At 42.1% G+C, this 27988-nt stretch overlaps 1 protein-coding gene across 7 annotated transcripts in view; it reads left to right on the top strand.

Annotated features, from left to right (window-relative positions):
- SORCS1 (sortilin related VPS10 domain containing receptor 1) overlaps nucleotides 1–27988 on the top strand; it is a 513368-nt gene that overhangs the window by 352155 nt on the left and 133225 nt on the right. For all 7 annotated transcript variants that reach the window (XM_046027660.1, XM_046027661.1, XM_046027664.1 and 4 more), the window contains one exon: nucleotides 24997–25061. In XM_046027660.1, coding sequence (XP_045883616.1) covers nucleotides 24997–25061 — 65 coding nt within the window. The remainder of the gene's footprint in view (nucleotides 1–24996; nucleotides 25062–27988) is intronic.

Here is a 27988-nt window from a genome sequence, read left to right as displayed (position 1 = left end):
CCAGCAAAGTTGCCATTCACAAAAGGACTGGAAGGACATTTGTTCCTACCAGTAGAAATAAAGAAAAATGTTGACCAAAAAGATAGGCAAGAAGAAAGAACCGAAAAGGGAATATTTTCTATGTAGATGGTTACACGGTAGGCAATATTTTCTAGCGCAGTAAAGGTCTTATCTACACGCAGCACTGTGAGGTGAACAGACCCTATCATTGCTTTGGCTGGTCCTAATTGCATACATTTTTATCTGTTCTTTGAATAGGGGTCTTTTATCTGAAAGCCTGATGAGCAAAGCCCTTATAATGAAATGTCATAATATCATTATCTTTATAAAAATGATTGTGGATGAGTTCTGATTAATCTGTCTGTTAAGTAAAACAAATAATGCCCCTCCTTCTACCTTTGGGAACAGAGAGACACATCTTCTCCATTCAAGCCCTAACATTGTGATAAGCACATTCAGACGTAAGCTGTTTAATTCTCCTAACAGTTTAATGAAGTGAGCCTTGCATTATCATCCTTCACAGATGGGGAACTTATGGCATGGAGAGGTTAACTAATTTAGCCAAGGTCACAAGGTCACACAGCCAGAAAGTAGCAGAACCAGGATTCAATTGCAGGCAGTTTGGCTCCAAGGTCCATGCTCTGCTAAGTCAGTGGACTTCCTTGCCCCTTCCTCTTGGCTTTTTTTTTTTTTTTTTTTTTCTTCTGGGCTGGGGACTTTGAGCTCTGGAATCCCAGCCCATTCAGGCAGATGAGGAGAGAAAACCTGAGGCTCTTTTGGCCGCACTGCTTGCATGAGTATTTCCCCAACTGGGCCTGGCAGATGGCCCCCGTGGGTTCTTTAAGCTCTGTTGGTTTTTCCAGAGAAGGCACGAGACCTTGTAAATTGCACAGTGCATGTGACAGTTGATGAAAATCTCTTGATCTCTGGCCACATGGTCTGTATTTCTGACTGAGCAGCTTCCTGGGGCTGGCAGCTGAGGTGTCAGTCAAAGCAGTATTTATTAGACTCGCTCCTGGAAACCAATTGCTTCAAATTACACAGGAACTCGGGGGCTATCTAGGATTACTCAGCAAGCTTAATTAAAAGAGGCCCCCTTTAATCATTTTTGCTTGGAGCCCGGCTGTGGGGGTATGGAAAGGACTGAGGGCAACTTTGCTAGTGATAAATTTTCTCGTGTAAGTACCTCTGGGTAATAACGTAGCATTTCCCATGGAGAAAAAGGAAGATGAGTTCTTGTCGTCTTTTCCTCCCACAGAGAAAAAGGAAGATGAGTTCTTGTCATCTTTTCCTCGTCACCTGGTCCACCTGAGAAATCCCTATTGTGGGCCGCAGTAGCAGTACCACCTCTGAAAGTAGTTGATGGCAGTTGGAAGATAATTCTGGAACACAAGAGCTTCTTCTTTTTTTTTTTAAAGATTTTATTTATTTATTTGACAGAGATCACAAGTAGGCAGAGAGAGAGGAAGGGAAGCAGGCTCCCCGCTGAGCAGAGAGCCCGACGCAGGGCTCGATCCCAGGACCCCGAGATCATGACCTGAGCTGAAGGCAGAGGGTTTAACCCACTGAGCCACCCAGGTGCCCCAAGAGCTTATTCTTAGGTAATCACAGTAGTTGCTGTTCATACTCCCATAACTAACATATATAGGAACTTTCCTCCAAGGAGCTCCTATTGTTTTAAAAGCAGATTTACATGGATATATAGCAGCGTGTAAAACATGTCTTAGTACAATATTGCCCTTAATAGAGTAGGTGTCCTTTTTATTTAACTAACTGTGATAGCCGTCTTGTTCTTTATTATGTCAGAAATCAATCACACTGGGGATACAGCCACAGGTTAAGGGGCTCAAAGATACTGAGGTGTGGGTCCCAACTTTGCCATTTACTCAGTAAGGGGTCACGGGGAACTTATTCCTCTGTGCCTTGTTTTTTTTTTTGTTGTTGTTGTTGTTTTTTCTCTGTGAAGATAATTAGTACCTACTTCATTAAATGAGATGTTTCTCGTGAACTGGTTACATGCCTGTCACCTAAGAATTGGATTAAGTGCCCACGGACTAATAGTAATAATATTCTTCATAGTGGCTGATCTTTCTACACCTATTAGTTTTGTCCCCCCCCCCCCCACCATTGGCTTCATTCTCAGATTGGTTTTCTCATTTGTGGCAATGATGACTTATCAGCTTCAGTCTAATTTATAACAGTTTAGAAGCCCCATGAAACCAGCCTGCCTCTTTCCTTATATTTCCAGGGACTGAATCTTGGTGGTCAAGGCTATAGAAGGCGGTACATTACTCACGTAGGTCAGGGACCTGAAATAGGGGGTGGGGTTGGGTCCCAGTCCAACTGCATGGTTCAAGGTTAGAGGAGAGAGGATTGCTAAAAAAGAGAAAAACAGGATTCTGTTATTATCAAAAGGGAGAAGAGATTTTCATTAGGGAAAAAATACAGATGGGAGAACTGAGTGTCTGCAAGATAAAGTCCCCAAATGGGGATTTGTTTTAAGTTACTAGAAAGGTCTGGGCACATGATAAATTATGTCATTTGATCCTTATAACACGATGGTGAGGTAGGGATTCTTATCCTCATTTTGATGAAATAGAAAAGTGATGTATTTTATCCAGCGTAACACACACAATATGTAATAGAGCCAAGTTTTGAAACTCGGTCTGTCTGGGCCCATGGCCCTTGCTTGCAGTAGTAAAAAGCAGCCCTATATTTAACATTTTTTTTCTGACTTGCACCCCCCAATAATAACTGTTAGTTTAACAGTTCAACAGAGAAGAGCCAAGGTGCTGCTTTGACTTTGAACAAGAGGGCATAGAGTTGAATGATCAGTGGTATCCAAAATACTTCAATAAGGGAAGGTCCTGCCAAGAGCCAAATTCACTATGTGATGTTGCTGAATGTGGCCTTGTTGGGATCTGTTTCAACTTTTGAACAAGGCAAGGGGAGGCAGTCTTCATTATGTACCACTCAGCAATCTATTATCTATGCAAAAGACAAGGCAATCTTAGAGTTGTTTCACTTAATTAAAAATAGGTTCAGACTTACCTTATTGATTATGTTGTTCTGACACATAGGGGGCTGGCTGGAAACAGGGACAGCTGAATGGTGATTATATATTTTCTGTGACTAATTCACACAGAAAATTAAGAATTGACTTAACAATGAGACTTTGTATTCTAGAATGCTAGCCCTGTTTCAGTTCGGTCCCTCTGGGGCACGCGACAGTGGTGTTTTGCCGCAGAGAGGTACGGGAGTACTTGCCAGTCCATACTCAGTGCTTCTGAGCATGGATACATATTGCCATTCATTGCTGTGATTCGATGCCAGTCCATGTGAATGACTCCCCATTCCATATCTTTGACAAATCCCATTAACTGAGCACGTACTGTGTGCCAAGCCCTATGCTAAGTGCCTTGCACACGCTGTTGTAGTCAGTCTTCAAAAGGAGCTGAAATAAATAAGTCATCAGAACTTTCTCAAGATATGTGACAGAAAAATGCAACCTATTTTAAGAAAAATAAAGATTTTTGTTTGTTTGTTTTTAAGAGATACTGCCTCATAGATCTAGACAGTCAAAAGGTCCAACTTTATCCAAACTCTGCTCGGTTCAGAGGCTCATTAAGTTCATCAGACCTTGATATGTCAGCTCTACCCTCCTCAATGTTACCCTCACTCTCAGGCAGGCTCTTTCTTCCTGGTAGTCTCTAGCAGCAAATATTTTCCCAGATTTATTCCAGTGGAAAAGAAAATACTTCCTTGCTTGGTGCTCCCGCAGAACTCCTGGGATGAAGTCTCACAGACCTTGACAAGGTACCATGCTCACATCTAGACCTGGGGGTAGATCCAATTCCAGTAAACCACATGGACACAAAGTTAGGAATGGCGCCGGCCTAGGAAAGACTAGGGATCTTTTCTCAAAGGAAGGGAGAAGATTAATGGGAAAACATCAACAAGTGGTGCCCATTGCTGGTGTTTTCATTCCCATTTTTAGATGAGAAATAAATAAGAAGATAAATAGGAAAAAATAAACCCCAGAGAGGTTAAATAATCCTGACTAATGTTATGTGTTCATTAGTTACAGTGACGGAATTTCAACCCAGCTAGGACCGGCTCAGGAGTCTGTGTTGTTTAAGCACACTCTGTCCCCTCCGGTGTACCTTTACAAGCCCCACCGTGCGGGGGACCGGTGAAGCCTAGGCTTGCGCACCAGGTTTCCTTGAAGCATTTCTGAGGATCCTTCTCCACAGAGCCCCCTTCTTACTCTGAACCGTTGTTAGCAAGTGTTTCCTTCTGCCTCCCTCCCATCGGACCCTCTGCCCAGTCATTCAAGTTCCATTTGTCTACCTACCTGGCCCACTGTTCCTATCCACCGTTCTCTGCCCTAACCTCAGGCATAAGATGCGGATCCATACACTTTTTCTGGTGTTATCTGGCTATGTCAGAAAACACCTCAGGACTTAGAACAGTTTCTCTCTCCGATGCTGACTCCTTTACTACTCATCCTCGAGTCCTTCTTGAACATTGCTACTGGGCCAGTGTGAAGGGTTTTGTTTTTTGTTTTTTCCTTGTTGTTTGATAGTTTGTTTTATATACACCAGGTCACCATGACCCTTCTCTTTCTCCTTTGGATGTGCTGGCCATTGAGCATGGCATCTCCAAGATTTTTAAGCCATTCACACCCAGGGGACATAGAGGGTGTGGTGTGAATTGGCTGTTAAGTCTTTTCTCTTTTCCCGGATGGGTTTAACGGACTCCACCACAGAATCCTCTGCACTTTTCCTTCCCCATGTCCTGCAAAGTGGAAGAGGGCTGGAGTTTCATGATATAGAAAAATAAATAAAATAAATTTAGTGAAGTAAAATAAAAATGTATAACTCTACGCTATCAAAATAACTAGAAAATTAGCCGTACTGTAGTAGAAAGGGAGTATGGCTGTTTTCCAAAAATAACTTGTTTCATCCTTCACCCAAAGCTCTGAAGCAGGTCTTTGTTTGCAGGGAACCTCTTAACAAACACCATCACTAGCTTTTAAATTTATGCTGAGCTGGGAGTGGAACATCTCAACTATTCAGAATCAGATTTTTCTTTATATAGGCTTTTGTATTTCTGTACATCCTGTGTCCCATCCTTAACACTCGAGCCATATTCAACTCTGTTCTCTTAGTTTCTCTTAAATGTGGTGTTTCCAGTCCCCATCATTTCTACCTCCGTGAAGTTACACCTGCCCACTTCCTCTTCCGTTCTCCTTAGCATTACCCTGACTTACTAGGGACAGTGAAAAAGCCCTCTTCTCCTCATATCCTACTACTCCCTAAGGAATCTTGCAAGCATTTCCCTGATCAAGCATTTGCCTTGTTCTCCGTTGCTTACAACATAAATCAAAAAAGAATAAGAGCATAATTAGATTCTTGCCAACCTGCGTTTGAATGCCTTTTTTTTTTAACCTCCCCTGCCCCATACTCTGAATTCTGTGGGCTAAATTCCCCAAAAAGCCAGGTAAATATATATATATTTTTTAAGGCCAGGTAAATAATTCTAAGCAATGATTAGTCTATAGACCAGTCTATACCTCTTATCTCTATGATTTTATAGATACCCCTGCCTGGGAATAAGCTGTCCTCGGGTTTTTTTGTTTGTTTGCTTGCTTTTTGTTTTTTTTGTGTGTGTGTTTTGTTGTTGGTGGTGGTGGTTCTTTTTGTTTGGTTAGTTGGTTTGTTTTGTTTGGTTTAGCAGAGATTAAATTCTAGCACTTACTCTGTGTTAGGACAGTTTTGGTCTTTGACTACAAAGATAATGGATGAGGATCCTTGTCATCATTAGGATCACAGTAGTGGGTCTTTATGGCCTTATATGGATTCCCACCTTTACCCTCAGAGACTTCTTCGATTCAAGAAGGCAAGAAGAATCTCTTTCTTTGAATTTAAATGTCTTATGTCACAAAATGCAGCGCGTCATAACATGTGCTGGACCGCGGGTCTGTGTATGTGATTGGTGGGAGGAGCTCAGGCTTACAGGCAGCTGTCCAGCTTAGACCCCAGCCTTGCTAGTCACTAACTGAGCAGTCCTGAGAAACCACTTCACCTGCCTGAGCTTCAGTTTCCTTCTTCCGAGGCTCACCGTGAGCATTAAAAATTGACATATTATCATAATCATTATTAAGTAACTTAGCACTTAGTATGTTCTGCACATCCATCTTTTTATTTCCTCATTTCCTCTCCTGCTAATAGATAGTTCCTTAAGGACCTGTCTTTAACATGTTTCTATTGTATGTATGACAGTAAGTGGAATAGGAGACTTGGTGTATGCACACATACACACACACACACAGAGTACTGAAATTCTTCGAATACACACGTGTATATGCACACACATAAACCCACAGAAACATCCAGATTGACACACATCTTGAATGGGCTTCATTTGTTAAATTAGGGAGCCATTAACAGATGACTTGTCTTTCTTTCCAGCATGAAAAGGTTAGACTCCTAAGCCATATAAGTACAGTTCAAGGGGGAAGAATTCTACAACAGTAAAAAAACACAATCCTGTGCTGTAGGCTGTCTGGGAAGCCCACAGGCTGTCCTGTGAGATCTGTGTAAGGAGAGAGGAAGTGACTGCCACCTAGACTGCCCAAACTGACGGGTCCTTTACACAACTCAGAATATGGGATTCAGAAGAGCTGCTGACCCCCGCTTCTTTGGAGTATTGACTTGATTGTTTCTTCTCTTAAAACACTCCCTCAGCCTCCCAGTCTTTTCTGGTTCCTAACCCCCCTATCTTGTGAGCTGAACCACGTCTGTGGTTTGGGTAAGGAGTGGGGAGAGATGGTAGGAAGTCATTTCTAGGATCACATCCCAAGAGCCTCATGGGGGCGTTTCTGGTACCTGGGCTGTGAGTGCTCGATAAGAGAATTTTCATTAGCCTTGAGGGGCCTGATGCTTTATCCCCCCCCCCCATTAATGATCTCCACGTGAATGCGGTTTTCTAATCCTCTTGTACTTTTCCTCCACTTTGTGATCTCTCCCTGTGATTAGCAAGTTTTCCCTACAAATTAAGTTCATTTCGCCCTGCTACTGTGTGAGAGCCCATCACTTTTCTCATTGCCTTCATTCACTAAGTGGCCACCATTGATCTCTGTCCTCCTTATCTTGATGATTTCCTGTCTCCCTGGGCTGCAGCCCCTCCATCTCCGAGCAGCTGGGACTCAGTCACTTCTCTAGATCCCCGCTAACAGCTACCGTGGTAGCAGAGTGCAGGGGATGGCGGCAAAGGAATGCAAAAGAGACAGGAAAATCCTCATAATTATGGCTTCTGATTTAGAATAATATTAAAAGAAATTGACTTATGCCCTAGTGATCAGACCTCACTTAGCCTTCAAGTTCAAGAGCCTGTGGGTTTATACAGCACCTGGGTGTCTGGTTTCTCTTGCTCATTCAACCATGCATCACTTTCTGCGTTACTTCGAGCCAAGAAGAGATGGTGTTTAGTGTTTAAGAGGGAGCACTCTGGAGTCAGAAGGACTTTGTTAAAATCCTATTCTCAAGGGGTGTGACAATGAGCTATTTAATTAGCTTCTTTAAGTCTTACAGTCTTCATCTCTGTATCAGCATCATTGTACAGTCCTCCTTATCTACTTGTCAGGATTAAAATGGGAACTCAGGTTAAACTCCAGACCCATGTCATACATGAATGAATATTAACTGTCATTTAAAAAAGGAAGAAGGGAGAATTGGGCATTCATTTCAGGAATGTGACAATCTCATTTTCATATCCAGTTCCACAATTTATATTTCCAATAGGATTTTTTATTTATTTTTTTATTTTTATTTTTGAGAGAGGGAGCGCATGTAAGCGGGGGTAAGGGGCAGAGGGAAAGAGAATCTCAAGTAGGCTTCATGCTTAGTGTGGAGCCCAACACAGAGCTTGATCCAGCGACCCTGAGCTCATGGCCTGAGCTGAAATCAAGAGTTGGATGCTTAGCTGATTGAGCCACCCAGGCACCCATTGATAGGCTTTTCATGCAAACATGTATTTTGCTTTTCTGTTGCCCCAGAATCAGGAACAGTGGATAAATCAACTTAGCATTTAGTTTTATAGCTTCTTAATTACCTAAAAGCCCTTGTTACTTAGTTTATTTAATTTATATCAATTGAGTGATTAATTTTGAGCTCTAACTCCTGGCTGTGAACCTACTAGAAACACAGTCCATGCCCTCGCGGGGTTGCAGCTGCTTAGGGGGGACTCCTCTGGGAGCTTGTAGCCATACATCTGGCCTGTGGCCGAGGGCACAGGGCTGGCAAACCGGAAGAGTAGCTGGCCGAAAGGCAAGAGGTCAGACCTGGATTTTGTCACTGCCTCCCTGCACCTTGAACCAAAACAGCCTTCAGAATGAATTGGCTGCTGCTCCCCTCCTGTCTTCCACATCTCACGTGTATTTCCTTTTGGTCATTTCTAGTCTGAAACTATCTGGACACTTGGGGAAAGATAGCTGTAGGTTGGCCAAGGCAATCCAGGACAAAGTCACTGCAGTCTAACCCCTTGAAAACTTGGTACCTAATACATCTTGTAAAACCATATATAATCTGGGGCGCCTGGGTGGCTCAGTGGGTTAAAGCCTCTGCCTTCAGCTCAGGTCATGATCCCAGGGTCCTGGGATCAAGCCCCACATCGGGCTCTCTGCTCAGCAGGGAGCCTGCTTCCTCCTCTCTCTCCCTGCCTGCCTCTCTGCCTACTTGTGATCTCTGTCTGTCAAATAAATAAAATCTTAAAAAAAAACACCATATATAATCTGCAAAGAAAAACAAAAACAGTTATGCTTCAACCTACAAGGGTGGGATTGTCCCTCATACAGTTTCAAACATGATAAATGCCTCCCCAAAAGATGAGAAAGATTTGCATATGTCGCATGGTTTTTGGGTGATGTTCCTTTCCTAGCTGAGTCATGCTTCCTCTTTTTATATTCTGTAATCCAGAACAGTGAGATGTAAGGTCAGCCACTGTTAACACATCTTATGTTAAAACATTGAGAAGTAAAAGGCGGAGAAGGAAAAAGAAGATAGACACACAAATATATATTCATATTAAATTATGATGGGGGATCTTCCTGGGAAATGACTTCTGAGGAAAGGGACTAGTCTGTGCATAGGACAAAGCTGAGAAGAAATTGATGGAAGAGCTGGTACAGGGAAGTACTTGGAACACTGCCTGACACACACCATACACCACCAACTCTGAAATCCCATCAAATGAAGATACACCTTTGCTTTCTGTATTGTCAAAAAAAAAAAATGATAAACTTTATCATTTCAATGATTGTAAGATACTGATTTAAGAAATGTTAAAATGGAAAAAAAGTGAGCATTTTTGAATTGACAAAATAGATGCTCAGTAAATATTTATTGAATACATGAAAATTGGAAAACGAATATGGGGGGGCACCTGGGTGGCTCAGTGGGTTAAAGCCTCTGCCTTCGGCTCGGGTCATGATCCCAGGGTCCTGGGATGGAGCCCCACATCGGGCTCTCTGCTCAGCGGGGAGCCTGCTTCCTCCTCTCTCTCTCTCCCTGCCTCTCTGCCTACTTATGATCTCTGTCTGTCAAATAAATAAATAAATAAAACCTTTAAAAAAAAAAGAAAACGAATATGGGGACGAGGTAACCATAGATACCTCTTTTCAAATAAAAAATTAGGTGAGGTTGTCTTAGTAGGTAACTGATAAGATACGGGATGGAAAATTCTAAACAGAATGGTAGAAAGATACAGAAATTAGCTCATTTGCCCAAGTAGGAAGGAGAGGCAGAGGAGGCAGAGGAGGATCCTAAAACCAACTCTTAGACTAGTGAATCCATGTAGATGGCCAGCCAGCGTCTGTGATGCGTCTGTGAATGTGTTCAGAATTTTATCAGGATGCTTAGAGAATTTTGACGCTATCCCATCTGACCTCCTATGAGTTGCAGGAATCCCTTCTACATAATTTTAAGGTAAATGGCTAAAAATTGTCCTTTGGGTTAGAAAGGAACTTTGTCAGAATCTCTCTTTCTCCAAAGAGAATAACCAGAGGAAATGGACCTGTCCCACTGTTTTTTATTGTTTGGCTCTGGCACTTAAAACATCAACATCTCTAAACAAAGCAATTCCATAATTTAGAGAAAGCTGTCAAGGTTTTCACAGGCATGGTAAGATGTGCCCTGAGGTGGAGGACAGAACCTGCTACAGCATTTATGAAATTTATGGCAAAGGGTTTTCCATGAGTGCCCAAAGTTTAAGGCAGATAAATGCCAGAAGACAAATTCTACCAATAATTGAATTACAAAGCCATCATCATGTGCTGAACAGAGCAATTTTGTGACTCTACTGTGACAAGAAGAAACTTGTTAGAATATTTATGTGCCTGGAATAGCTTCTGCGTCACTAATCCAGGGAACAAACTAGCTCTTCGAGAATGTTCCTTCTATGAGTAGTTAGCCTTCCTGAGTAATTCAGTAACCAAGGAAGACAAGATGCCCGAGAGAGAGGAACCCAAAGCAGATGCAGTTTACAGCCTCATTGGCCACGAGTTCCCATTCACCCTCACCTTCAACATTCCTAGGCCAACATATGTGTGTTGTCAGCTGCAATCAGGCTCTTCCCCAGTAACCAGGGCAGCCCTCGAATTAGTAAAAACCCTGGCTGTCCACACTGTTTTCTACTTGTAAACAAATAAAGAGAACGTCTCAATAATAAGAACCATTTTTTCCAGTCTTACCATTTTTAAAATAGGGTAACTTTCTTCTTTGTGATGATTAAAATCTGTGAATCATAATCTTAGAGTACCTGAAATGCTACAGTGGTTTACCTGCTTTATGTGATAAAATGCCACGACCCATTCATTCCATGGAGTGACAATGATTTAGAAAGAACAGAAAGCAGGCGCCTGGATAGCTCAGTGGTGGCTCAGTGGGTTAAAGCCCCTGCCTTTGGCTCAGGTCGTGATCCCTGGGGTCCTGGGATCAAGCCCCACATCCATCTGGCTTTCTGCTCGGCAGGGAGCCTGCTTCCTCCTCCTCTCTCTCTCTGCCTGCCTCTCTGCCTGCTTGCGATCTCTGCCTGTCAAATAAATAAATAAAATCTTACAAAAAAAAAAAAAGAAAGAAAGAACAGATCACTTTCCTATTTATAGTAGCTTTGCTATACTTGAGTATATCTTTAGGAGATTTGGGTATAGTTTTTTTTTCCTCCCTAACTTTTTATTTCAAAGTAATTTTACAATGAAAGAAGAATTGTAAAGAAAGGACAGAGAATTCCCATATGATCTTCAGTCAGCTTCTCCTAAGTTACCATGTTTTATAACTGTGGAGCTGTACTTACAACTAAGAAAGTAATATTGGTAAAAGGCTGTCAACTAAACTAGAGATTTTATTTGGATCCCCCCAGGTTTTCTACTAATGCCCCCTTTTTCTGATCTAGGATCCAATCCAGAATCCCACATGACACTTATTTGTCACATCTTTTAGTCTCTTTGGTCCTCTGTCATTCCTTATCTTTGATGACCTGGACAGGTTTGAAGTGTACGAGGCAGATATTTTTAGAATGTCCTGCAAATTGGCTTAGACTGATATATTTTCTCATGATTAAAGGGTTATATAGATTGTGGGGAAGAATGTCACAGAAATGATGTGCCCTTCTCATGACACCATATCAAACAGTATACGATATCATTATGTCTTATTACCACTGATATTAACCTTGATCACTTGACGAGTAGGGTCTGCGAGGTTTCTCCATTGCAGAGTTACTGTTTTTCCTGTTCCATTCTCTGTTGGTTAAAAGCAAGTTACTAAGTCCAGTGTTTACTCAAGGGAAAGAGAATTGAGCTCCACTTCCTGTCAGGAAGAGTATCAGAAATTATGTGAACATCTAATAAATATTTTGGGAGAGGTACTTTGAAGCTATGCATTTTGTCCACTAATTTCCATACCCATCAGTGGATCTTGCCTTGCAGCAGTGATTTCTGTGGTGTCCTAATGGAAATTTTCTATTTTGGTTATTTCTTATATGTGTATTAATTGGAATTTTATAAGGAATAACTATCCCATCTTGAGCAGTTATTTATTTATTCCATTGGTTAATTGGTGACCAACAAGGTGACCAGAAAAGATGGTGAGTAAGACCAACTCTGGATTATATTTGTTGTCTCTTCCTCACCTCAGGTACCTCATGCCCTCACTCTTAGCTTGAGGACACACAGTCCCTATCAGATGCTAGTACACCATTAAGGTACCACATGCTATTTAAGGGCAAGATCTGTGTGCCTAGGAAATTATTTTTAAAGGAATATTTTAGGGTCTGACCTGAGATGAAGATCTCAGAAGGAAATGGATTTTCCAAGTGATGCTTTGCCTTTATTGGTCCTAAAGGAGAGGATGCCCACCCCCCCGCTCTGACCACAGTTCTGGGCTCCCCCCAGTTTGTTCTGTTGGGTATCTCATACCACCTTCACCATAAGAAGGGTTACTTCGAGGTACTCACCATACCAAAAAACAAACCTCTATGAAAGGGTACTGACCTCTGTTGTTCAAAAGTGATTTTAATTCCCAAGACAGGGGTGCCTGGCTGGCTCAGTTGGTAGAGCACGTGACTCTTCATCTCAGGGTTGTGAGTTTGTGGGTTGTGGGTGTAGAGATCACTTTTTAAAAAATAAAATCAGTAATTACCAAAACAAAGAATTCAGGTTCCAAATGATCCAATTAAAAAATATATGAAAAAGACCACACAAGGAGGGGGTAAATGCCTTCAACAGTTAAACCCCTCTTATAAATGAAAACTTGAATAAAAATGTCTCTGCCAGTATAAATCTCATGAACATGAACAGGCAATCGACACAAGAAAAAAAATGTTGAATCTCACAAATAGGAAATAAAAATTAGAACAAAAAGGGTATAAAAATTGAAAAGACTGTGCCATTTATTAATCTATCGAAAGGATAGTTTTTTTGAGAAGATAATACTTAGCCCTGGTGAGGGCTTGGGAAATGAACACTCATATGCTCCTCTTAGCATAATTTATATAAACTTTCTGCAGAACCGTTGGACAGTGTATCAGGAGTCTTAAACAAAGGCTCATTTCCTTTGCGTTAATGAAATTCCCTCTTTTAATAATTCTCCCTATTGAAAAACTGAAGGATTAAGAGAAACATGCAAATATTTACCTACGAAGATCGTCAGCGCAGTACTGTGTGTAGACACTACCAATAGTCTGTGGCCAGCCTAGCAGTTAAGTAAATTACAGCATGTTGTACAGCTGGCAGAGTAGTGCATTCCGACACTATAGTATGTTATGCTGTGTGGAAGGTGTGGTGTGAAAGTTGTTTTTAAAAACAGGAATGCCTACGGAAGTAGAAAAAGTACTCTGAAAGATCAGTGTCAAAATGTTAAAGGTGATTGTTTCCAGATGGAAGGACTGTGTGAATGTTTTGTTTTCCTTTGTATACTTTGGTCCACTTTCCATTGTATTTTAAATGAGCATGTAATATTTTTACAGTTAGATTTCTAAAAGAAACCAATTATAAGAATAACAGAGCAGTCAAGCCTATTTCCCCGCTGGCAGAAATTCAGAATTCAGGGTGGGCGGTGGTGGGAGATGAACAGAAATGGGGCCTGCAGCTCAGCCCCCTAGAAGGGCATCTCCCCCCCTCCACCCGGTCCTTCTCCTCTCATCTCCATCATTTCATCTACCCCTCTTTTTCTTCTTCTTCATCTGCTTTTCCTCATCTCCTCTTTCATGGCCTCTCCCTTTTCCCCCTCACCTTCCCCTCCTTCTAATGCCTCCTCCCTGTCTCCCTCTCTTCTCCTTCTGTCACCCTAAGATGTTTTCGACGAGAACTTTAGAAGTTGCATCTATACCCGAATATTAATTTAGAAAAAAAAAAATAGAAGGTATGTTTTACATTTTCCATCATTACATGAGTTTCCTTAGCCAAGCAGTTAGTACAGTTCAAAGGCACACTGGCATGGCCTTCAAAGTATTTTCACAAAATCCGTTGACACCTTGTACTCAAGCACTCCAGAAATTCTTTGTGAATAAGCAGAGTACTAAGGAGAGTAACTGCCATTTGACACCCCAGGAATTTGTGCCCCTGGTGTGAGAGTGAATCTGATTCACCAGATTCTGTCCTTGCTCCTTTCCAAGCTTCACTGATTGGGTCACTTTCCCTTCTCCACTGAGGGGTTTGTAAGCTGTGGCCTTTGGGGTATTTTTTCCACAGTACCAATACCCAGCAACAAAGCAAGAGAATGTCATTGTTTCATAACAGGTTCAAAAAGCAGAGCAGAACTGTTCGAGGATGGTTAAACCAGCCTTAGATGAGGACCAGGGACCTGGCAGTCCAGTGTGAAGACTAACACTGGGTTTCTCACAAGGGTCAACATTTATGAGTCATTTTTCAAGTTACTTCAGAGAAATCATCTTCACACTTAGAGGGTCTGATATTTGAGGATCTAAACTAAACTTGATTCCAGGCTATTTCCAGACTCCCAAGACATGGCACCGTCCCAAATATGCCTAGGCTCATGCTACCCTAATGCCACCGCACATGTTTCTGTTAGTCCGCACATGTCACTGTTTTGCTATAACAAAATACCATGGACTGGATGGCTTATAAACAACAGAAGTATCTTTATCACAGTTTGGGGGGCCTGAAGTCTGAGATCAGGGTGCCAGTGTGACAGGGGTCTGATGAAGGCCCTCCTCTGGGTTGGGGGTGCTTGGTTCCCTTCTTGCTGTGTTCTCCCATGCTACCGTGAGCAAGGGGGCCCTCTCTGGCCTCTTTTACGTGGGCACTCATCACCTCCCCGGGACCTCACCTCCTAATCCTATCTCCTTAGAAATTAGGCTTCAGCATATGAATTTTGGGGATATATAAACATTTAAGCCAGAGGAACACATGACCCTTCGAGGATGTCAAATTGTCTGAAGTTTTCCCATTATTTCTCCTGACCTTTTTGATGTAAGACACTAAGGAAGAAAAAGAAAATGAATTTTTTTTCTTGAGAAGGATCACTGGAATGAGTCAAGAACCTGGGTTAGTAGTTCCAGCCTTGATGCTCTATGAGTGCCGCGGTGACCTTGGATAAGGTATTTCCTCTCTTGAAGCAAACTGTAACTTCCTTAATTGTGACATGTGGTATTCACACTAGTTAATCTCTAACAGACTTTCCGTCTCTGAAGGACCCGGTAATTTATGCTGCCGACAGTAGTGATACCACACCTACTCTTTCTTTGACTCTCCACGACCATGTTTTCATTAAGTCTTATTATTAATATCCTTTTCCCAGAGGATACATGGAGCTGTAGAAAAATTAGCCCCAATTCCCTTCTGGTCATATCATTTATTAGCTGTAGGCCCCGCGGCAAGTGACTTGCGTTCAGAGCTGCCACCAACTTTGTTATCTTGTCATTGTGTTTCCTCAGTTTGTGTTGGGTGTGACTTTTGTGGGCACACAATAGGTGTTCGTATCCAAGCTGTTGACAGTTGATGAGCAGGATGCCAACAAGGTCACAGCCTTGCAAGCCTGATTCGATATCAATTCCACACTTAACAGATGGACACCAGCCTTTGATTAACGCCATATGACAGTAGTGCTTTTGACGTAGTTAAAGCTTCTTATAGTTTGTGTGTATATGTGTTTTTCCTACACAAGTTTTAGTAAATGTTGTTATCACCACCTGATATGTATTTACATTTATTTATACCTTCCCTGTCTTCTGTCTGGAAATGGAAGCTCTAGGAAGTGCAGGGATATTCCTCTGTTTAAATCACTCCTAACCCCTCAGCACCTAGACTTGCCTCTGGCATATTGTCGGTCTGTAATACATATTTGTTGAATTTATTCACTCATTCATTAAAAAAAACTTAATTGAAGGTCAGCTGTCTGCCCTTCTGGGTGCTAAAGATTAAGGATAACCCAGGAATCCAGTCTAGCGTAATAGTGTCTGTGGTGAGGGTCCCACAGCGGCACCTGGAGTATGCAAGATGATGCTTTGAGATGTAGGGAGAAGATCCTACAATTCCTGGGGTTTTTTACTGTTTTACTTTCTATTTTGTGCTTATTTCCTAAAGGTAAAGCTTAAGCACCCTAGCGTATTTCCTCAGCTTACAACCAACAATCTTCCTATTGGCATGTGCTCATTTTTGTTTTCCCTGCTTTGATATGTTCAGCCCAAAACTTCAGAGATTGCTGTTTTTTTAATTCTCTTATAGAATATTATTTCTCTGGGCCAGATTGCCTCCAGCAGCAAAATGCTCAGGTTTCAGTCCTTTTACATACTACCCTCTGGTCTGACGCTCTTTGTCCGTAACAGGAAGGGAAAGAAGGGGAAGTGGTGAGGTTCTGTGCTCTCCTTGTCTTCTGTGACCGTGGCCCCCGAGTCCCAAGCCAAATGTCGGTCCACACCTTCCTCCTCTCCCTCCGAATTTAAGATCAACACAAACACACACCTGCTGGTGTCTTTAGCATTGTTTCTCCCTGCCACAGCGTGAGCTTTCCAAGCACTTGTGGTGAGGTGATGGTAGAGCTGCAAGTAGTCTGAGGTTTGAGAACAGCCCAGGTCTCCTCCCCATACTGACTTCGCTAGTTCCTCCCTCCACCCCTTTGTGACTTGCGCACATGAACTGTATGTCTACTTGTAGACTGTTTTCCAGACTGAAGAAACGTTCTTGTTGTTCATAATAGTACAAATTTATTAATATTAATTATAAGGGTAATGCGTGAATATGTTGCAAAAAATTTTAAATTATTGATAAGATAGTGATCTCGTTGTCACTCCCAATTCCAAAACCTCTCAGAGATGGCTGCTATTATGAATTTTTGTCTGTGTGTTTTCAGTGGGCTTTTTTTTTTTTTTTTCATTTATGATACATTTTTGCTTTGGGTCAATCAATGGATAATAGATAGACAAATTGGGTGTTTTCATTTAATAAATTGCAATATAGTGGTTAGAGATCTATCCCATTAGTTTTATGTTCTGGCATGGAAGAGCCTCCAAGATGGATTAGAGTAAAATAACAAGTTGCTAAAAATGCATAGAGTATGATAGCACTACAGTTTAAAGAGATAAAAAGAAGCCGTATTAAAAAATATATTTTGAGCTACTCCTTTACCTCAGTCCCAAACTGTTCGATCATTTTAAATATATTTCTCTGTATCTCATTGGCACAGTGATTTTTGTCTGGGGACTGGGCTAGTGATCTGGTCATCTTCCCTGGGTCCCCTAGATCCCCTCGTCCCGTGTTCAGGGAACAACAAAGTTAAGGAGAGGGGCCCAGACTGTGGAGAAATAAGAAGAAAATGGGAAATGAATTGGTGGTTTTAGAAGTAAAGCAGTTGGGGCACCTGGGTGGCTCAGTGGGTTAAGCCTCTGCCTTCGGCTTGGGTTGTGATCCCCGGGGTCCTGGGATCGAGCCCCACATCGAGCTCTTTGCTCAGCGGGGAGCCTTCTCCCTCCCGCTCTCTCTGCCTGCCTCTCTGCCTACTTGTCATCTCTGTCTGTCAAATAAATAAATAAAATCTTAAAAAAAAAAAAAAAAGTAGTAAAGCCATTAAATGAGAGAAGAGGAAAGTGGGGGGAGGTGGAGCCTTGTAGCCCAAGGGCTTGTCTGACCACCTTGGAGATGGTCTTTTTGATATCTGAGGAAACATGTTGCCTGTTGCTCAGTATGGCTCTTGCAACTTTCAGCTTTGTTTTCTACCGTGGACTTTGTTCAACAAACATCCTCATCCCTTTACTGCCTTCCTGAGCTTTCTGTATTCCTTCATCTTTTTTTTTTAAGATTTTATTTATTTACTTGAGATAGAGTGAGAGTGAGCTAGTGAGAGAGAGCATGAGTTGGGGGAGGGGCAGAGGGAGAGGGAAAGGCAGGCTCCCCACTGAGCAGAGGGTCCTGGGATCCTAACCTGAACTGAAGGCAGACTCTTAACCGACTGAGCCACGCAGGCGCCCCGTGTTCATGCCTTCATTCTGAGTCAGATACCCCATTCCTCACTTTGCTTCTATAAACAGGCACGCAGGCACGCACCCAGTCGTTGAATGAGGTGTTGTCTGCAACAAAGTGTATGTGAGTACTCACATACACTTTGTTGCAGACAACACCTCATTCAATGACTGGGCTTTTGGCTTGTGGGGGAGGAGTAAGGATGGCAAAATGTAGAATTTGATGGGCCTGAAGATGTTGGCCATGGTGATTCTCAGTAGCCATTGTGCATTTAAGCATAAAAAACATCCTTTTGTTTGTTTGTGGTTTTTTTGTTTTGTTTTGTTTATTGGTTCTTTGTAGCAGCTATTTTTGGTTCTGGGAAACCAGTGTGACAGTCTGGAGGCCGAAGAAATCAAGCAAGCATGTTTCTTAGGACTAAGAGAGAGGCTAAAATGACACCTTGAAGCAGCTTTTTAATTTTTTTCTAGCCCATTCTCCCCACATGGACAGGAGATGAGACCTCACGATAAGCTGCTTTGTTCTAGAATGAAAGTTATTGCATTAGACAGGACTCTTCTGACGACCTTTGTCTTGACAGTCTGACTGTGAGGCCAGGGGAAGGGGAAACCCTTGGCTCCAGAAGAGAAAATCAAGGGAGCCAGCCAGTAATACCAGCCAGCTTTTGCTGCCTCTCTCTCCAGCGGATAGAACCACTTGCTTCTTGGGACTTTGTTCATGGAGAGAGGCTGTGGGAACCTGATGCTCCTTCTAAAACCAAAAGAAGGCAAGTGTCTCCAGCACGCCAGCCTGTTACTCTGCAGATCCCTGTTCCTTCCTCCATACGCCATTAACCGCAGTTCTAAATCTGAATAAATAGGTGCTAACCCGTCACGGTATTTATTTTTTAATACTTGCTCTGCGGCTTTCTATATGAGGACATTTTGTGGCTCTAGAGCATTTATTGAGCACTATATTAAACTGGTATCAACTCAGACAAAATGCCAGGGGAATGATAAACTGGTGACATTTCCGAGTTTCTCTGCAGAAAATGTCTGCAAAGCCTGCATTTGGTGATTGCATTTCAGAAGGCCGATGCTGCACCTCGAACATCATGGTGCCCCATACCAGGGCGTGATTGTTTTATTTGCATTCTTTTTTTTTTTTTTTTAAAGATTTTATTTATTTACTTGAAAGACAGAAATCACAAGTAGGTGGAGAGGCAGGCAGAGAGAGAGAGGAGGAAGCAGGCTCCCTACTGAGCCCGATGCGGGGCTCGATCCCAGGACCCTGGGATCATGACCTGAGCCGAAGGCAGAGGCTTTAACCCACTGAGCCACCCAGGTGCCCCTTATTTGCATTCTTGACTCCAGTAATCCTCAGACTTTATTCGGAATTGGCTGCTATATGTGAACACCAACTTAAGATGCTGGAAGCAAGGAGGGGTGAGGTTGGCTTGGTCTTGTTTTCAACAACAGAGCTGGTTCTAGCCTGGCCTGAGGGCCTTCACCTTCTCCTTTCCATGCACAGGGAGGCCCACGCATAGGTGGGGACAGAAGTTCTTTTTAGCTATTTATAGCTATGTTCACCTCACTTACTGCAGTAGCATTTCATGGCTTTTAGGATCAAATAAAAAAACCTTAGCATGATGCACAGAGTGCTTCACGATTGGACCCCTGCCAGCTTTTGGTTTTATTTTCTACTGCTCTACTCTGAATGCATTAGATCCACTGACTTGCTAGTAGATGTCCATCTGGGCCATCCTCCCTTTGATTTGCTGTTTATTTCTAAATAGAATATTCTTCCACCCCTTCTGTCCATTGATCTCATTTCGTATCCCTGAAGATTGAGATCATTTACTCTAAAGGATTTCTGGGCCTTCCTTCTCCCGTAGGTTTCTGTCTGCAAGTGAAAGGTCATTCCTCCTACGTCTTCAAGTAGCACCTTGAATATGAGCACTCTCATGGGGGACTATAGAGCTCCTCCTTAGCTCTACGGCTCTTAAGGACAGGGAATCCATAGCCTCTATGCTTACCACGTATTAGGGGCGTGGAATGTTTCACTGAATAAAAATGCGATCTTGTTTATTCATATAGTTGATCTCTGGGCTGTTGACTCTTTTTTTTTAATCTTTTGAGTTACGATGATAAATCACTTCGGCCAATGGGGTATCCATGAAATCTCAAGACACTTTTATTACCAGGATTAGCTTTAATTTTTAGATGGGTATTTACATTCCCCACCTACCTCCTCAAATAAGAAAGGGGAAAAAAAGAGAAGAAAGAAATCAGCTGCATTTCTTTTTTTTTTTTTTTTAGATTTTTTTTTCTTTATTTGACAGAGGGAGAGATCACAAGTAGGCAGAGAGGCAGGCAGAGAGAGAGAGGAGGAAGCAGGCTCCTTGCTAAGCAGAGAGCCGGATGTGGGGCTTGATCCCAGGACCCTGGGATCATGACCCGAGCTGAAGGCAGAGGCTTTAACCCACTGAGCCACCCAGGCGCCCCCAGCTGCATTTCTGAACCCTTGCATGTACAAGGATTGCGCTAAGTGCTTTAAGATACATATTCTAGGAAAACTTATTTTAGCCTCATTTTACCAATTAAAACAATAATAAAAGCACAAGGATGTTAAGTAGCTCACCAGATTTCACATATACAAATACATTGGTAAATGCTTGCATGTTGGTTGTGTACTTCTTTTTCCAAAGCATTCAGTAAACATTTGGTCAGTAGCTGTACTTGGCATGCACGATGCCTGGCACAGAAATACAGAAAGGTTGGACCTTATAGGTCGATAAGAGGGGTAGAGAGGTGAGTCACCAATTGACACATGGCCCAATTTATGCTATGCACAAGTATGCGCATGATTCTAGAAGTCTCAGAAGGAGTAAACAACTTAGTCTTAGCGACATCTTCACTGGGAAGTCTATTTTCATCTTCATGTATCTGCTGCTGAGCCTATAAGGGTACACAGACTAAGAGTTAAGAAGGCACAGGGTACATATATCTTTTAGATTTACTGTTTTCTCTTTTTTGGGGCACATACCCATCAATTGAATACTGGACCATATGGTAACTCTACTTTTTAATTTTTTAAAAGTTTTGTTGTTGTTGTTTATTTATTTGACAGAGAGAGAGGCAGGCAGAGAGAGAGGAGGAAGCAGGCTCCCCACTGAGCTGAAAGCCCGATGCAGTGCTCAATCCCAGGACCCTGAGATTATGACCAGAGGTGAAGGCAGAGGCTTTAACCCACTGAGTGCCCCTCTACTTTTTAATTTTTGAGAAAACTTCATTATGTTTTCCATAGTGGCTGCACCAGCCTGCTTTCCCACAAACAGTGCCCAAGGTTCCTTTCTTTCCACATCCTTGCCAACACTTGGTATTTCTTGTGTTTTTTATTTTAGCCATTCTAATAATTGTGAAATTTATCGCAGCATTATTTATAATAGCCAAGATATGGAAGTGACCATTGATAGATGAATGGATAAATTTGAGATACATATCTACTGTGGAATTTTACTCAGCCATAAAAAAGAAAAGAAGTGAAATCTTGCCATTTGCAACAGCGTGGGTGGATCCAGAATGTATAATGCTAAATGAAATAGGTCAGTCAGAGATCGGAAAATATTATTTCACTCATGTAGAATTTAAGAAAGAAACAAACAAAAAAATCAACAAATTAAAAAAGAGACAAAAAACACTTAAATGCAGGGAACAAGCTGCTATTTGCCAGAGAGGAGGTAGGTGGTCGGATGAGTGAAAGAGATACAGAGGGTGAAGAATACACTTATCCTGATGAGTACTGAAAAATGTACGGGATTGTTGAATTATTGTACACATGAAATGGAAAAAAAATACTAAAATGAAAGAGTTAAAGAGGTAGAATAAGGGTAAGAGGGAATTCCAGACAGAGACTCAGTACATGCTAAGGCATGAAGACTTCCCTGTCCTTCTGTGCAATTAGTACAAGAAGGGAATTCGTTTTCTCAAATAGACACACAGGCAATATAAAGATATATTAGATTCCACGACCTATTGCCTTTTTATATAATTAAAGGATCCCAGATCAAAACTTTTCATCTCATAATACAGAGAGGTTTCTTTCAAGTCCCAGAATTGAACAACCCAATATATTAGATATTAGAGTAGATACTGACTGGTGTAAAAATGTTGTCTCTATGTTTACTGAAGAAACATTCTTCTCTGTGCTCTTGTAAGCACAGAGAATTCCGTGATAAAAAACAGCAACTGCCTTGTGGGAGCTCAGTGAAGTAAAAGAGACGTTTATGAAGAGAGATAGAGCAAACCATTATGAATCATGACAGGGATACATACATACAGGGTAATCTAGAAGCATAAAACCAGTGTGTCCAACCTTTTGTGCTCAATACCAGAAGTCAGGTACTATCATAATGGATAAGGATACTTGAAGCCCTCCTTGAGATCTCACTCTGGAAAGAAGATCATCAAGGGAACTTTTTGGATTGACTTTTATGTTTATGCTATTTTTACTTGGTAATGTTTTTGAGGCTTATTGAGGTATAATTGACAAATTATAATATATGTAAAGTATACAATGTTATGGTTTCAGAAACATATACAATGTGAAAAGATTTCCACAACCAAGTTAACAGATCCATCATCTCACATGTTTACCTTTTTTCTTCTTTCCTTCTTTCTCTTTTTTTGTGAGAATGCTTAAGTTCTACTCTCTTAACAAATTTCAGTTTACAATACAGCATTATTAGCCATACTCCTCACCTTGTACATTACGTCCTCGGACCTTATTCATCTTATAATTGAAAGTTTGTATCCCTTACCATCCTGTTCCTGTTTTCTCCTCCCACCAACCCCTGGCAACCGCCTGTTAACATTATTATCATCATTAGCAAGCAAAGCACAATCATTGGTCTTAATATACACAGATAACCACCCAGCTCCACAGTTACAAGTAAAATGTATACATGCGCTAGAGAATGATACTTTGTGGTCAGCTTCAGTGATGTGCTTCTGCAAGGTGTCTGGTCAATGACAGGGCCATTAAAACCAGCATCTTTGCAGACTTTTAGCTTTGTTTGGCTTCAGCTTTTGAGAATTCACCAGTGCCACACAATAAAAGCGGCAGTAGTTCTTTATGGTCTGTGACGGCAGATCTGGAGGTACTCCCAGACTGCTAGGAAAAGGGGTGAGCCTCACCGCAAATAAAAGTTGTGGGAAGCTTTGTGGTTTGACTTTAAAGTTTTATTTTGTTGTTGCAGTTGTTTTACTCCAGATTGGGGGGAGGGGGAAGTTAGGCTAGTATAAGGGGACTTGGTTAGCCACAACAGACTCTAGAGAAGCAAGGGACTCTGTTTTGTTCCCGTGTCTTCTTGTGAATTGATAAGAGCAGAAACATCCCTTGAAACAACAGCTCCTGCCTTTAGAAATAACAAAAGATCTTAAGAGACAACTTCTGTTATTGATCTGGGGCCATGGGCACGTGGGAAGAGGCAACTGTATGCAGAATAATTATTTTGTCTCCCATCGACACTCACCATTAGCCAAGCAGAAAGGTCAGCATGCTAGGTTTTACCATTGTGTTTCTGGGATGCCAGCCTTCTGGGAATCCCAGGTGCTGGTCATTTCAAGGAAGAAACAGGGCAGCAGGCACAGTGGGAGGTGAACAGTATGTAACTAACCATAATTTATGAAATAATTTATAATTTATAATAATAATATAATTTATAATTTATAGAAAACCAGTTAGCTGCTGAGATTTCTAGTTCGAAAGCTTTTAGGGAGCTTATTTTCTTTCTTAATCTCCTGACTGTGGCCTGCTCAGAAGAGGTCATCTACGGATCCAGTCAGGGCCTCAGTGTGGGAAATGGAGAGCCCTGGACCAGCAACTGAAGTCATGGTCAGAATGTCACCGACTGCCCGCTTTCAGAGTCCAAGGTTGTGGAGTGTCCCAGTGTGCGTCCCCTGTCTCGTTGGAGGAAAATTACCAAACCCTTATTAGGACATTTCTGCTGCCTGAGAGAAGAAAGCGGGGTTTAGTGTTTCAAGCATAGACTCTGAATTTCAGGCCATGTATCAATCAGAGAAAAGTTACTGACAGCGATAACAGGGCCTTTAGGAGACTTCTTAAGATGAAGAAAGACTAAGCTAGCTATGCTTCAGACTCTTTGAGCTGAGAAAATGAGTTCAAATAAGAAGAGTTCTTGGGAATGCCCTTAGGACAATGATTAATTTACTTATTTCAAAGAGCTCACAGACCGTTATACACTCCCTCCCTCCGTTCATTTCTTTACTTCTTTCATTCAACATTTGACTATCTATTATAGCTCAGGTAACAGAATAATTATTTTGTACTTAATAAGGCTCAGTTCAAGATTACACTAAATAATAGGTACCTCCAAGGCATTTTAAATAGACTTTCCTTTTGCTTTTGATTTTATTTTACTTACACATATGGTTTCAAACATGTACCGTGAAGTGAGGCGCATCTGCGTTTTCCTCTCCCACTGGTGCAGCCATACAGAGGACAGTCCCTCTGTGCCCTGCATTGGGGGAGGAGGGAGGGTCCCATGATGTGTTCTTAGTACATAGGATAGTGGGACATAGTTCTGCTAATTTCAAATGAAAAAATTAATTAGGTCAGTTTGCTGTGGAAATCATGGTTCAAGTCACCCAGCGAAAGCAGCCTGCCTGGAATTTGCCTGGTAAGTCTTGAAAGTCTAATACACTGTCACTGAGATTGTCACAAGAGGACACGTGTGTCATGTGTAGGACTTATTTGCAGGTCAGAGCTAATAACACACAGTGTCCTTGTCAGAGTTAAGCCTGGCCTTCATCAAATAAAAGTTCATTATAGCTTTTATTTGAAGTGAAAATTTTACTGTCAGGTTATGTACATAAATACAACAGATGTATGCCAAGGATTGTGGTGGTTAAGTCCTGTGAACGTTAGTCGTCCCTGGGCTCCGCTGAGTTTCTCTGAGGCACGTGGGAAGTCATTCACGTTGGTCTTCCTTTTCTTGTTTCTCCATTTTTTTTTTTTTTTAGGTCTGTGATGGGGTCAAATAAGGAACCAGATCTTGTGCATCTCGAGGCCAGGACTGTAGATGGTCGTAAGTAATTCATCTTCTCCACGATGTTCGTAGTAAAGCTAGTTTTACAGTCTGCCATGAGCCGAGTTCTGTGTCTAGGGAAAACATAGCAGCAGCAATAATCCACGTCCTTGGTGATCCAGAATTGCTGTAACAATTCCCAGCATCTCTCATCCAGCCAAGGTGTTTCTGTCTCCAGGTAATGGAGAAATGGCCCAATTTCTTATTTCTGAAGTGTTTTTGTGGTTATTTGTTATGATTATGTTATTGCTGCTGTTTTGTTTTGATTTGTTTTTCCGGTTTCCTTATTTTGTCAGATATGGTCCAGGTAACGTCTCACTGTTTTGTCTTGAAAGTCACAAAGCCCTTGGAAAGGACAGGGATGAGAAAACTGTCCTGTGTGTCCCTTGTCATAAACAGGTGGAGGGAAACATCGTTTGAGTGGGTTTGCTTCCGTGGTTCTTAGCTGCCCACTTAGGCCAGCTGCCAGGAGGGACTGTACTTTGTGTGGACAGGGTGGATTTGGGGACACGATACAGAAAAAATTGCAGCCCCGGGTCCAACCCCATGTCTGAAGGACTCAAAAGTTCACTCACTAATTGTGAGAAATTAGTAATTTGTAAAAGCTACTTGGACTTTTCATGCCTCCTTCTTCAACTGTAAATGAAATAAGTTAATCATAGTGGTTCCTGGACTAGCCAACGTTCGCTGGGCACTTACCCTCTACCAGGAATGATGCTAATCACTTTATACATTTTGTCACAATTAATCCCCACAAAAACTTGTAGGTTGTTTTTCTGATTTTACAGAAGAGGAAACGAAGGCATAGAAAGTTTAAGTAATACATTTACACAGCAGCTCCGTAAGTGTGCTTCTCCTTCTTTGGCCCAGAGGACCTCTAGGACGGCTAAGGAGTGGAGGAGTAGTGCCCGGCCTAAGAGAGGGCCCTGCAGTTGGAAGGGTTTGAAGAAAGAGACAAGGGGAAAAGCATAGAAGGAAAATAGGTGAGGTGAGGAAGGACGGGGTGCAGGGGGAGGAGAAAGAGGTCTCAGGTGTAGAGGAGAGAACAGAACGGACTATCCGCAGGTACCCCAGAGCAATGAGGTTGCCCAGCACTGAGCCAGAGGGTGACAATCCAATTTTTCAGACATTTCCTATTTGACACATATCCCTCACAGTTCAAAAACTTCATCCTCGCTCTCCCTTGTCCTTATCTACTTGCCTTCAGCTCATCTGAATGCAAAAGCAGAAGATCCTTGTACCTCACCTGCTTGGGGCCAGAAGAAAGAGGTCATGCCTGCTTTCCAGACTCCCCAGAAACCACACCTACTTCTTTACTGTGTACATGGTGTGAGGTTTTTCATCTCCAGAGTTTTTCCTTCCCATCTGGAAAATGAATATATTCTTCCACAAAATCAGTTGGGGGACCGATCAGGATCCAAGCTGACCATCACCTTCCTCCACTGGAAACTGGTGGGACTGCCATATGTAATATGCCCAGCACTGTGCCTGACACAGATTGAATGCAGCAGTTCAGCACTTTTCCCCCACCCCTTCAGTGGGCTCTCTCTGGTGGCCATCGCTCCAGCCTCAGACCTGATTATGTTATCTTGGATTCCAAGGCCCAGTTTTTGCTACAAAGAGCCAGAGCAGCCTTTTCCTTAGGCAGAACAATTCCTGCCATCTGGGCAAAGTTCTCACCTCGACCTGTAGCTCAGCATGATCTGTTGCCTGCCCATTTCCTTAGCTCATCTCACTCTGTCTTTTCCTCACTACTTGCCTGCAGGCCTGTGGGCTTGCTCTCAGTTCCTGGAACGTGCGGGGTCCTGTGTGTCACCATGAGGCTCTGATACTTGCTGGTTCTTCCACGTGGAATATCCTCTTCTCTTCCACCTTCCCTGACCAGCTAGCTCATGGTAATTAATCACCATGGATGGTTCAGATGTAAACAGCCATTTCTATTTTTTTTAACTTTTTATTTTGAAATAATGTTAAGCTCGCGTAAAAGTTTCAAAAAAAAAAAAAAAACATAGAGTAATATCAGAACCAGAGAAGGCATCCCTCCCTTAGGAGATTCTTTCTTGAACTCCCAATCTAAGCCAATTCCATATTTTGTTTGCTTTCGTTCTGTGGTTTTACTGGGATGTTATCTTTGGAGGAAGCCAAGAGAGGGTATAGGGCAACTCTCTATACTAACTTTTGCAACTTTTATGTGAGCCTAAATTATTTCAGAATAAGAAGTTAAAAAATCGAAATGGATGCTTGTGTCTGAACCATCCATGGTGATTAATTACAATGAACTGGCCTCTAAATTCTAGGAGAGGAGGGGCCGTGTGTATCTTTGGTCAATATCACGTCTCCAGCACATGCCACAGTGTCAGCATGTAGATGGAGCTTAGTAAATATTTGCTGAGTGAGTGAATACATACCTGGCCAGTTGTCAGGGTGACCAAGTCACTTACTAAGCTGTCAGAAAATTTTAGGGCATTGCATCTCAAATCTGGACATATCATGGCCTAAAAAAGGATCTCGTTAAAACATGGGTTCTGATTCAATAGGGGCCCAAGAGTCTGCATTCCTAATAAGTTCCCAGGCGAAGCCCGTGCTGCCGGTCAGTGGAACACATTTAGAGTAACAAAGTCCCATAACGAAAAACTAATGAAAGAGCTTTAGGGTCTCTCTCCCATGACTGCACCTCTTGTCTAGGAAGCCCGGATGGAATCGGTAACATCCTGGATTGCTTTCATTTTCAAGCTTTTGGGGATAATACCGCTTCTGGCTTGTGGCATCTAGTGCACACAACCCCATATCCTGAAAACAATAAGGCTGTCATTTTCCCTGATGTGCACGTTCCCTTTCACCCAACATTATTCCTCTGCTCCCTGCAGCCATGAAGGTTGATAATGCCAAACTGTCATCTCGGGCTCAGCTTTCACATGGCATGAAAT

The sequence above is a fragment of the Meles meles genome, chromosome 13 (assembly GCF_922984935.1).
Source record: "Meles meles chromosome 13, mMelMel3.1 paternal haplotype, whole genome shotgun sequence".
NCBI lineage: Eukaryota > Metazoa > Chordata > Mammalia > Carnivora > Mustelidae > Meles > Meles meles.
Note: the sequence above shows the minus strand (reverse complement) of the source record. Positions and strands in the feature narration are given on the sequence as shown.